The sequence below is a fragment of the Arvicola amphibius genome, chromosome 1 (assembly GCF_903992535.2).
Source record: "Arvicola amphibius chromosome 1, mArvAmp1.2, whole genome shotgun sequence".
In the NCBI taxonomy this organism is placed as follows: domain Eukaryota; kingdom Metazoa; phylum Chordata; class Mammalia; order Rodentia; family Cricetidae; genus Arvicola; species Arvicola amphibius.
The window spans coordinates 108,653,797-108,666,812 of record NC_052047.1 but is presented as its reverse complement, the minus strand read 5'-3'; the positions used below and the strand labels follow the sequence as shown (position 1 = coordinate 108,666,812).

The 13,016-nt window shown below is 40.6% G+C and overlaps 1 protein-coding gene across 1 annotated transcript; it reads right to left on the bottom strand.

The window, feature by feature from the left end:
* Positions 1–1,070: 1,070 nt before the first annotated feature.
* Positions 1,071–2,024, bottom strand: LOC119821698 (olfactory receptor 10A5). Its single transcript, XM_038340838.1, has one exon. The coding sequence runs from the start codon at positions 2,022–2,024 to the stop codon at positions 1,071–1,073; it is 954 nt and encodes a 317-aa protein (XP_038196766.1).
* Between the last annotated feature and the right edge of the window lie 10,992 nt (positions 2,025–13,016).

The window sequence follows — 13,016 nt, the reverse complement described above, 5'->3', positions numbered from 1 at the left end:
TCATGTGGTTGAAGTGTGAATTAAATGCAAGCTCTTTATGTATTTCTCAAACATACTCTTGCCTAGTCACGTCTCTTTCAATCACCATTATAAAAGATTGTTTTACAATGACTCTGAACTAAACAATTTCTACATATTATGTGGCCTGAAAAATAATAAACCATATATTCAAACACTTGGGTTTTAGAAATGTATCCAGTTATACTGGTTTAAATATCTTTAATTTACTTTCTGCAGTCATAAATTAATTTGCTCTTATCAGTGACCTTATTTGAACTCCTCAATATTAATTAACATATTCACTTGTAATGGGCCTTTGTCTTTTCATCTAGACGATGCACATAAATTTAAAATACAAAGTCACTAAGCTCAACAGACTAGTGCTCTTAGAAGGACCTGTGCTGGCATCTGCAGGAGTCCATGGGAAGCCTGTAGAGAACAGTATCATAAGAGACAGTATGTGAAAATTCGCAGCTGTTTTTAACAAAGTGTTAGAGCCTTAAAATGGAATTGGGATAATTGTAGACTAGGTTATTCCACCTGGCCAAAGTAACCTTTGGGAAGAGCCAATGGCATTGTTGAGGCTATGTAAATATGCATGGGAATTAGTAGTTGACCCTCCTATGTTTGATGTCCCAAACTGCCTTCTAAGGGGAAAGTGAAATAAAAGGAAATAACAAAAGAATCATGCAGTAGAAGAATAGGGATGTTCCTTTTTACTTGGAACCAGACTAGTTAAAGCCAGACAAAGGGCCAGGATGACTTCTGATGCTTTTTACTGTATTTTCTGGTGTATGATTCCAAGTGCACATTAGAATGATTCACACACAGTTCACAATGTATATCACTTTTATGCCTATTCACAAAATAAATACCTTGAACAAACTGGCCACAGAGTACCAAAAATTCAAATTACTCTGGTGAGAAAACAATGTTCACACAATGGGAAGGCAGAGGAGCATAGATGGCTATCAATGACCTCTATGCTCCTTTGTCTCTACTGAGCTTCCCAACAGCCATTAAACAAGTGGGTGTCACTCCAGTGGACATTGAAAAAGGGGAGAGCAATTTCATGTGATGTGGCTTCTGAGACCCAGGGCCTTGTGGAAGGTCCGGCTGAGAGCATTCTTCACCTCATTATTCCTCAGGCTATAGATGATGGGGTTCAACATGGGAGTCACAACAGTGTAGGACAATGACAGCAACTTCTTGCTTTCAGGGGAATTATTTGATTTGGGCCTAAAGTAAGTGAGGCTTAAAGACACATAGAAAAGAGAGACAACGAGCAGATGTGAGGAGCAGGTAGAGAAGGCTTTGTGCTTCCCTTTAGCTGATGGAATCTTGAGGATGGAAGCAGCAATGCGAGTGTAGGAACACAGGATCAGCAGGCAGGGTATCATGACGACGAGAATGGTGCCTACAATGGCATAGACCTCAAACCATGCTGTGTCTGCACAGACCAGCCTCAGCACAGGTGGGCTGTCACAGAAGAAGTGGTTCACCTTGTTGTTGGCACAGAAAGGAAAACTGAAGAGCCATGTGGTCTGCACAGTGGCTACAGGGAATCCTGGAAACCAGGAGGCAGCAGCCAGTTTGGCCCGTGTCCCTTGGTTCATAATGACTGGGTAATGCAAGGGACTGCAGATGGCTACATAGCGGTCATAGGCCATGGTGGCCAGGAGGAAGCATTCGGCCACTCCAAAGAAGAAGAAGAAATACATCTGAGTGGCACAGCCAAGGAAGGAGATGCTTGTGTCCTGGGCAATGAGGGTTCCCAACATTTTGGGCACAATGACCAGGTTGAAGCCAAGCTCTAAGAAGGACAAGTTTCTGAGGAAGAAGTACATTGGGATTTGCAGTATAGGATCAGCCAGTGTCACCAGAATAATGAGGCTGTTTCCCAGCAGAGTGATTAGGTAGATGGCTAAAAATGCTAGGAAAATCAAGATCTGTATTTCAGTAGGCAGGGAAGAGAAGCTCATGAGAACGAATTCAGTTATTTGTGACCAGTTTCCTGTAGCCATGGGCTATAAATTTCCACTTTGCTTATGAAGACAGGTTCTTGATTGCACAAGACAGATTCTGAACTCTCCTGCCCCTCCAGATATCTTATTAGTTTTAGGAAAGAGGCAAAATCAGGATATGTTAAAATAGGATAAATTCCTAGTGCTTATTTGAGCCATGCCTGAGTGAGCCTCTGAAGTGGATTTCCCCCATTTTCACATTCACAAGTAGGAAGGACAAGCATAGGAAGATCGCTGAGTGTAGAAGGGACATTAAGCATACATTTTTGGAATTGTAATGGCTCTGAAAATGCACAAACATTTGAGAAATATGTCCATTATTAATAATTTCAAAACCCCCACTAAATAGACATTTACTAATCCTCTGGAAATTGAATTGCAATAGTAGATAGGTAAGCTAATGTTCTACTTTCCATGAATCTTGACTTTGAGAGGCGATTGGTGTGTGAGCATCTGTTGAAAACAGTTTATGTGTCCCATATCCCTGAAATTTCTGTTTCCTGTGTGATCACACTTTACTCAGAGAAACAGTAGAAAAGCAAGGGAGGGACAGGATTTTTCTTCTGATTTGGTCTCACTGTATAGCCCAGGTTGGTCTGAAACCCACAATTCTCCTGCCTCTGCATCCACATCCTTAGTGTTGGAAATAAAGATATGCATTACTACTCCTGTAATAAAGCAGATTTTTAAACCCAAACAATGTCTATTGAATTGCAATTCTGTTTTGATTTCTTCTAAATTATACTTACAGAATTTTCCTTTTACCTTAGGATTTGTTCATTGATGCTTCAGAGAATTAATGGAATTTTTAAAATAATTTCAAGGAAGGTAAAGAAAAGGCAATGAAGGTAACCTGTATCACTAACATCAGCATTTTCAGAAGGTTCCCTAGGCCTACCTGGATCCTAACTGTATCATGTGGTTCTAACCTTATAAATTATCAGAAAGGTGTTTCCTTAGCACCATTGTTGCAATCTAAAACATTGAATTCTAAAAGAAAAATAATAAGATTCAGTTGGAAAATTAAATTTACTTAACAAGACATGGTGAGGGAATCACCATAAGAAGAATATCTAAAAGAAAAACATAATGATCTGTGAAAGACAGAGTTAGATTTTTGATGTAGTTGGTCATGCCTTTAATCCCAGCATTTAGGAGGCTGATGGCCATGAGTTACAGGTCAATCTGGAACTTCCATGAGTTCCAGGTTAGCCTGGGCTAGAGAGTAAGGTTTGTCTCAAAAATCAAACAAAATAAGCAAACCAATTAAATACTCACCAAACTAACATTTATGCAATAAAAAGCAAAAATAATACTGTTGGTTGGGTATTTTATACTCCTATGTTTTTTCCATGCTAATGCATTTGGACTTTATTTCATAGATGAAGAAATTACCTGATCTTTGGGGCAACAGAATGACTTGTTCATGTGCATCTTGTAGAATGATCACTGACAATTGCAAGACCAGGTGGTATAGTGCAAATGAAGGAGAGGGATGAAAGCTGTGTATATAGAATCAGGTTGCATGCTCACTTTTCTCATGAGTGTTCACTGCCAACCAATTCTGAAGCAATAGAAAAGCTTGATGAAGAAGCTTACTGTTATTGATAGATGATTAATATCAAGGTTGCCTTTCAAATTCCATTGCATCTACAGAGGAGCAGAGAATTGTTATTACAAAATAAGTACGGTCATATGGACCAAAGATTTTCCTGAAGCAGGCAATGTCTTGAGTTTTCCAAAAAAGTCTTATAAAATAGTAAATGAATCAATAATACAGCAGAAACTCTCAAGTAGAAACCTTCTTACTGCCACTGAAAGGCAAAAGTCAACTTTGTAATACAAATTATGATTTAAAAATGTTTATACATTGACTATAATACACAAATATGTATTTTATTTTACTTAATTTTGGGGTGAATGAGTAAAATTCTTTTAAGTGGCCTGATTAGAAAAACAATTAAATAATGCAAAATAAGTAAAAATATTCATATAAATTACAACTCAAAAAAAGAGAAAAATTCTCACCCATTTTTAAGGAAATATTACCATCCTGGGTCTGGTATTATATTGAAGTTTTTTAAAGCTATTATCTTTGGCAGAAAGGATATTCTGGACTTCAATGGCCCATTTCCTGCAACTTTGTGCAAAACCAAATTTACCTCGGGAAGTAAAATAAGAAATGCAAAATGGGAGGCTGCATCTTTAAAATATAGTTCACGGTTTAACAAATGGAAACAAGTAGCTTTGTAAAGAAATCCTTTCTGAGAAGGCGGTAACTGGATTTTTGGAAAGGTCTTCATCACAACAGTTGTCATAATTTTGATATCTTCCACAAAACTACCATACTCATTCACATAAAATCATAAACAGAATTTTATGCCAAACTAAAAAAATCTGTCTGATCCAGAATATCAATCAGCTTTGAATGCATTTTAAAAGAGGTTCTTCTTAAGAAAACTAATTACCTTGAGTGCTACCTAATAACTATTAACATGACAATAATAATAACAAAAGCATGATAAATGACCATATCTATAAGAAGTTTTTTTAGAAGATTGGAAATTTCGATAAAAGTTCTGCATGTTTGTTGATCAGAATCATAGAATCAGTGACAATATTTAAGTAGCATAACCAGTAATAAACTCATTTAATTTGTTTCCTTCCTATATATTTACCAATACTCATTCTCTTAATAGTTAAAAATGTTAACTGAGATATATGGATCCTGCTGCAGCAGGCAGATGAAAATGCTAAGAGATGCTTTGTCTACTACACTGAACTTACAGGATCAGATGAAGCTGAAGCAGATGACAGAAAACCCCTGGTTTAATTGTCCTTAGCTGTCTCTCTTTTGTCTTTGGTGTTAGATTAAGAGATTAGAACCTTGGTTTCCCTCAGGTGTTACTAGATTTTTTTTATTGCCCATGGGACCTGAACTTTCTTGAATTATTGTACCTTGAGGATGTGAAGAAGTTCCAATGCCAACAGGATAAACCCTAAGAAAGAAAACCAAACTCTAGTGAAGGGAAGAATCATCACCATGTAAGAGTCTGTAGCTGAATGTCTTAAATTTAACCCTGACTCTGGGACTCTCTGCTTGTGGTGCTTAGCAGTTTTGTTAAATACTCTGAGCTTCAGTTCATTTTTTTATTCAGACAATTTTCTCATTGGATGCTATGAAATGCTATAGAAATGATGCTATGATTAAATAAAATGTCATATATCTATTAAAAAGGGAACAGCTTATAAATTTAATAAATATTTGTATCACACAATATCACAGATCAAGTACTCTTTGGCCAATTCAATTATACCAGTAAGACAGTCTTTTGCTTAGATGGCTTATACTTTTATTTACTTTCTTTGAAATGGGTTCTCATGTAGTCCAGGATGACTTTTGAGTTACAAAGGAGCTCAGTGACTTTGAACTGTTCCTTTTGTCATGACTTACCAAATACTGAGATCATGGTTGTGGACTACCATGTTCAATGTGTACAGTTCTAGGGTTGAACCAAGGCTTTACTTATGCTATGTTAGCACACCACCACGTGAACTAGATTCCTAATCCAAAGCTTATTCCATGTGTAGTGAGATCTCCATATAGACTGGAAGTAAGGATGACTCAGTGGCTTCTAGAAGTTCAGGAGGCAAGAGACAGACAACTATAAGGGAAAAATGTCCTAACTATGTATATTTTTTCTCTTTCAAATTTGAGTGTTTCACATCATGCACCCCAATTCTGTTCACATACAAGTCCACCCATATCCAACCTCATCACTGAAGCCAGAACCCACAAAAAGACAAAATAAGGTAAGCAAGCAAGCAAACAAAAGCAGCAGCAGCAGCAGCAGCAACAACAACAACAACAACAACAACAACAACAACAACAACAGAAAAACCAACATACCAAAACAGAATAGTTGTGAACCTGGGTGTTAGCCAGGCAGGTCAGATGGAGCCACTATGAGCAACTGCCTTGGGTATGGGATAGAATCAGCTCCTTTGCATGCATGCCCTCAGAGTAGGCTCATTCTCAACTGTGTTGAGGGGTGAGGCCCCTATCACCTAAATGCATGGTCTTGCTCACTTACTGAGTGGCCAGCGAGAGCCAGGGCCAGCTTTCCCAGCATAGTAAAGGGCGGGCTGACTTCTGATTTCATCTTGCATGGATCCTAAGGCCCACTGAGGTGACACTGGCCACTGACTTAAAAATAGACCATTCTGTGGCTGGACTCCAGACCCAGACATGGTCCCAGGTGGCAGTGTGATCTGGACATCACGACTGTCCCAGGTGGCAAGCAGATATCCCTCGACAGTTTACTCCTCACCACCATCACGATTGACCCAGGTGGCAAGCTGGCCTCCAATATATGCCCACTGCTTTTTCTACATTTCTGGCTTTATGTGTTTTTCCACAGCAAAGGACCCATTCCATTTCTCTACTTTCCTGTTTCTCTGTCCCATTTTTCTTTAAAATGATGAGAGGGCCCCTGTCTTTCTTTCTGTCAGTCTGGGCCTAGGTACCACGCTGGCTTTCTTCTCACCTGTAGGGGCCTTGAGGGTAGATCTTATTCTTAGATTTTTTTCCATTTTTAGTTACCTTGTTCTATGCTGATCATTCTCCAGGAAAATGTATAAAGAGGAGACATTTGTTCCCAAATCGTTCAGATGACTGGAGGCTATTAGATTTTGAAGGAGCTAGTCAACAGTTCAAGACAGAAATAGAATGGAATTAAATTTATTTGTAAGCAAGCTTAATTTTTTTGTGGTATAAAAATCCTATATTGTAGCTATGGCTGGAGATAGGATCCTGTGCTCAGAGACCCTGGGGTGTTACAAGGAGTGGGAGCCTTTGTTTGTCTTGGTCGTCTGGCTAGCTTATACCCGAAATAACGACACAGAAGCTGTATTCATTAAAACACTGCTTGGCCCATTAGCTCAAGTTTCTTATTGGTTAATTCTTTTTTATCTATTCCTTTTATTTATTTATTTTTTTTATTTAAAAATTTTCATCTCCTCCCCTCCTCCTCCCCCTTCCCTCTACTCCCCTCCACATCTACCCACCCTCCCTCCCTTTCCAGGCCAAGGAGCCATCAGGGTTTCCTACTCTATGTTAAGTCTAAGGTCCTCCCAACTTACCCCAGGTCCAGGAAGGTGATCAACCAAGCTGACAAGGCTCCCACAGAGCCCATCCCTGCAGAAGAATCAAAGCCCAGCGCCATTGTCCTTGGCTTCTCAGTCAGCCTCCACTGTAGGCCACATTCAGAGAGTCCGGTTTAGTCACATGTTACATCAGTCCCATTCCAACTGGAGTTGGTGATCTCCCGTTAGTTCTGTCACACCGTCTCCATGGGTGAATGCACCCCTCACGGTCCTGACTTTCTGTCTCATGTTCTCCCTCCTTCTGCTCCTCATCAGGACCTTGGGAGCTCAGTCCGGTGCTCCAATGTGGGGCTCAGTCATTTTATTCATCCATCGCCAGTGGAGGTTCTATGGTGATATGCAAGAAATTCATCAGTATGGCTATAGGATCTGGCCTTTTCTGGCTCCCTCTCCTCGGCTGCCCAAGGAGCTAGCTGGGGGGCATCTCCCTGGAAAGCCTCTAGAGTCAAGTCTCTTGACAACCCTCAGATGGTTCCCTTAATTAAGATATATGCTTCCCTGCTCCCATATCCACCCTTCCTGTACCCCAAGCATCCCATTCCCCCAAGCTCTCCCCATTCTCTCCTTCACGCTTTTCTCTCCCCATCTCCCCTTGGCCCCGTCTCATCCCACCCCCAAGTTCCCAATTTTTGCCCGGCGATCTTGTCTACTTCCAATATTCAGGAGGATTACTATAAGTTTTTCTTTGGGTTCACCTTCTTATTATCTTCTCAAGGATCCCGAATTATAGGCTCGATGTCTTTTAATTATGGCTAGAAAACGATTATGAGTGAGTACTTCTCGTGTTCATCTTTTTGGGTCTGGGTTACCTCACTCAGAATAGTGTTTTCTATTTCCATCCATTTGCAAGCAAAATTCAAGATGTCATTGTTTTTTTACCGCTGAGTAGTATTCTAACATGTAAATATTCCACAGTTTCTTCATCCATTCTTCCACTGAAGGGCATCTAGGTTGTTTCCAGGATCTGGCTATTACAAATAATGCTGCTAGGAACATAGTTGAGCAGATGCTTTTGTAGTATGATTGGGCATCTCTTGGGTAAATTCCCAAGAGTGGAATTACTGGGTCCTGGGGTATGTTAATCACGAATTTCCTGAGAAACTGCCACACTGCTTTCCAAAGTGCTTGCACAAGTGTGCATTCCCATCAGCAATGGATAAGAGTACCCCTAACCCACAACCTCTCCAGCAAAGGTTATCATTGGTGTTGGATTTTAGCCAATCTGAGAGGTGTAAGATGGTATCACAACATTGTTTTGATTTGCGTTTTCCTGATAGATAAGGAGGTTGACCATGACCTTAAGTGTCTTTTGGCCATTTGAACTTCTTCTGTTGAGAATTCTCTGTTCAGTTCAGAGCCCCATATTTTAATTGGGTTAATTAGCATTTTAAATCTAGTCTCTTGAGTTCCTTAATACTTTAGAGATCAGACCTTTGTCAGCTGCAGGGTTGGTGAAGATCTTTTCCCAGTCAGTAGGCTGCCTCTGTGTCTTAGTGATAGTGTCTTTTGCTTTACAGAAGCTGCTCAGCTTCAGGAGGACCCATTTATTCAATGTTGCCCTTAATGTCTGTGCAGCTGGGGTTATACGTAGGAAACGGTCTCCTGTGCCTATTTGTTGTAGAGTACTTCCCACTTTCTCCTCTAACAGGTTCAGTGTATTCAGATTGATATTGAGGTCTTTAATCCATTTGGACTTGAGTTTTGTGCATGGTGATAGATATGGATCTACTTTCATTCTTCTACAGGTTGACATCCAGTTATGCCAGCACCATTTGTTGAAGATGCTTTCTTTCTTCCATTGTGTGCTTTTAGCTCCTTTATCAAAAATCAGGTGTTCATAGGTTTGTGGGTTAAGATCTGAGTCTTCTATAGGATTCCGTTGGTCGACTTCTCTGTTTTTATGCCAATACCAAGCTGATTTCAATACTGTAGCTCTGTAATAGAGATTGAAGTCAGGGATGGTAATGCCTCCAGAAGTACCTTTATTGTATTAGATTGTTTTGCTATCCTGGGTTTCTTGTTCTTCCATATAAAGTTGATTATTGTCCTCTCAATATCTGTTTACAATATTGATGGGACCTTGTTGGGGATTGCACTGAATCTATAGATTCCTTTTGGTAGAATTGCCATTTTTACTATGTTGATCCTCCCAATCCACGAGCAAGGGAGATCCTTCCATTTTCTGGTATCCTCTTCAATTTCTTTCTTCAAAGACTTAAGTTCTTGTCAAATAAATCCTTCACATCCTTGGTTAGAGTTACCCCAAGATATTTTATGTTATTTGTGGCTATAGTGAAAGGTGATACTTCTCTGATTTCCCTCTCTGCTTCCTTATCCTTTGTGTATAGGAGGGCAACTGATTTTTTGGAGTTGATCTTGTATCCTGCCACGTTACTGAAGGAGTTTATCAGCTATAGGAGTTCTTTGGTGGAGTTTTTGGGGTTGCTTATGTATACTATCATATCATCTGCAAATAATGAAAGTTTAACTTCTTCCTTTCCAATTCGAATCCCCTTGATCCCCTTGTGTTGTCTTATTGCTATTGCTAGAACGTCAAGCACTATATTGAAGAGATAAGGAGAGAGTGGACAGCCTTGTCGTGTTCCTGAATTTAGTGGGATGGCCTTGAGTTTCTCTCCATTTAATTTGATGTTAGCTGTCGGCTTGCAGTAAATAGCCTTTATTATATTTAGGAATGACCCTTGTATCCCTAATCTCTCCAAGACCTTTATCATAAAGAGGTGTTGAATTTTGTCAAATGCTTTTTCAGCATCTAATGAGGTGATCATATGGTTTTTTTCCTTCAGTTTATTTATATGATGGATTACATTGATAGATTTTCGTATGTTGAACCAGCCCTGCATCTCTGGGATGAAGCCTACTTGATCATACTGGATAATTTTTCTAATGTGTTCTTGGATTCGGTTTGCCAGTATTTTATTGAGAATTTTTGCATTGATGTTCATGAGTGAGATTGGCCTGTAATTCTCTTTCGTGGTTGAGTCTTTATGTGGTTTAGTTATCAGGGTAATTGTAGCTTCATAAAAGGAATTTTGCAGTGACTCTTCTCTTTCTATATTATGAAATACATTAAGGAGTCTGGGTATTATGTCTTCTTGGAAGTTCTGGTAGAATTCTGCATTGAAACCATCTGGCCCTGGTTTTTTTTTTTTTTTGATATGGAGGTTTCTGATAAAAGTTTCTAATTCTTCCCGACTAACAGGACTATTTAGATTGTTCACCTGGTCCTGATTTAACTTTGGTATATGGTACTTATCTGAAAAATGTCCATTTCTTTTACATTTTCCAATTTTGTGGCATACAGGCTTTTGTAGTAAGATCTGATGATACTCTGAATTTCCTCTGTGTCTGTGGTTATGTCCCCGTTTTCATTTCTAATCTTATTAATTTGTGTGTTCTCTTTCTGACGTTTGATTAGTTTGGCTAGGGGTTTGTCAATCTTTTTTTTTTTTCTCATGGTTTATTTTTTTTATATTTAAAAATTTCCATCTCCTTTTCCCTCTCCCCCTCCTCACACCCTCCCCTTCCCTACTCCTCCCCCCCTTCCCTTCCCCCCGCCTTCTCCCCCTTCCCTCCCCTCCCCTCCACCCATACATCCCCTCCCTCCCTCTCAAGGCCAAGGGGCCATCAGGGTTCCCCACTCTATGCTAAGACCAGGTCCTCCCAACTCCCCCCAGGTCCAGGAAGGTGATCGACCAAGCTGAGAAGGCTCCCACAGAGCCCGTCCATGCAGCAGAAGAATCAGAGCCCAGAGCCATTGTCCTTTGCTTCTCAGTCAGCCCCCCGCTGTTGGCCACAATTCAGAGAGACGTGGTTGGTCGCATGATCCATCAGTCCCATTCCAACTAGAGTAGGTGATCTCCCATTAGTTCTGTCCCACCATCCTCCATGAGTGAACGCACCCCTCTCGTTCCTGACTTTCTCCCTCATGTTCTCGCTCCTTCTGCTCCTCATCAGGACCTTGGGACGCTCAGTTCAGTGCTCCCAATGTGGGGCTCAGTCACCTTCCCCATCTGTCGCCAGATGGTTGTTCCCTCACGGTCCTGACTTTCTTTCTCATGTCTCTCTCCTTCTGCTCCTCATCAGGACCTTGGGAGCTCAGCGTCCGGTGCTCCCAATGTGGGGCTCTGTCATTTTCTTCATCTATCGTCAGGTGGAGGTTCTATGGTGAATATGCAATTGAAATTCATCAGTATGGCTATAGGAACCTGGCCTTTTCAGGCTCCCTCTCCTCAGCTGCCCAAGGAACTAACTGGGGGGTCTCCCTGGAAACCTGGGAACCCCTCTAGGGTCAAGTCTCTTGACAACCCTCAGGTAGCTCCTTAAATTAACGATATATGCTTCCCTGCTCCCATATCCACCCTTCCTATATCCCAAGCACCCCATTCCTACGAGCTCCCCCCGTTCTCCCCTTCACACTTTTCTCTCCCCCATCTTTCCCTTGGCCAGTCTTGCCCAACCCTCAAGTTCCAATTTTACCTGGCGATCGTGTCTGCTTCCAATATCCAGGAGGATTACTATATCTTTTTTGGGAGTTCACCTTCTTATATCTTCTCAAGGATCCCAAATTTATAGGCTCGATGTCCTTTAATTATGGCTAGAAACCGATTATGAGTGAGTATATCCCATGTTCATCTTTTTGGGTCTGGGTTACCTCACTCAGAATAGTTGTTTTCTATTTCCATCCATTTGCCTGCAAAATTCAAGATGTCATTGTTTTTTACCGCTGGAGTAGTATTCTAGCATGTATATATTCCACAGTTTCTCATCCATTCTTCCACTGAAGGGCATCTAGGTTGTTTCCAGGATCTGGCTATTACAAATAATGCTGCTATGAACATAGATGAGCATATGCTTTTGTTGTATGATTGGGCATCTCTTGGGTAGATTCCCAATAGTGGAATTGCTGGGTCCTGGGGGTAGGTTTGATCCCGATATTTCCTGAGAAACCGCCACACTGCTTTCCAAAGTGGTTGCACAAGTTTGCATTCCCACCAGCAATGGATGAGTGTACCACTTCACCCCACAACCCTCTCCAGCAAAGGTTATTATTGGTGGTTTTGGATTTTAGCCAATCTGACAGGTGTAAGATGATATCTCAAGTTGTTTTGATTTGCATTTCCCTGATAGCTAGGGAGGTTGAGCATGACCTTAAGTGTCTTTTGGCCATTCGAACTTTCTTCTGTTGAGAATTCTCTGTTCAGTTCAGCGCCCCATTTTTAATTGGGTTAATTGGCATTTTACCGTCTAGTCTCTTGAGTTCCTTATATATTTAGAGATCAGACCTTTGTCAGTTGCAGGGTTGGTGAAGATCTTTTCCCAGTCAGTAGGCTTGCCTTTGTGTCTTAGTGACAATGTCCTTTGCTTTACAGAAGCTGGCTCAACTTCAGGAGGTCCCATTTATTTCAATGTTGCCCTCTAAAGTCTGTGAGCTGGGGTTATGCGTAGGAAACAGTTCCCTGTGCCCATTTGTTGTAGAGTACTTCCCACTTTCTCCTCTATCAAGCTCAATGTGTTCAAATTAATATTGTAGGTCTTTAATCCATTTGGACTTGAGTTTTGTGCATGGTGATAGATATGGATCTACTTTCATTCTTCTACATGTTGACATTCCAGTTAGGACTAGCACCATTTGTTGAAGATGCCCTCTTTCTTTCCATTGTGTACTTTTGGCTCCTTTATCAAAAATCAGGTGTTCATAGGTTTGTGGTTTAAGATCCGGGTCTTCTACTCCGATTCCATTGGTCATCTCTCTGTTTTTATGCCAATACCAAGCCGTTTTCATACTGTAGCTTTGTAATAGAG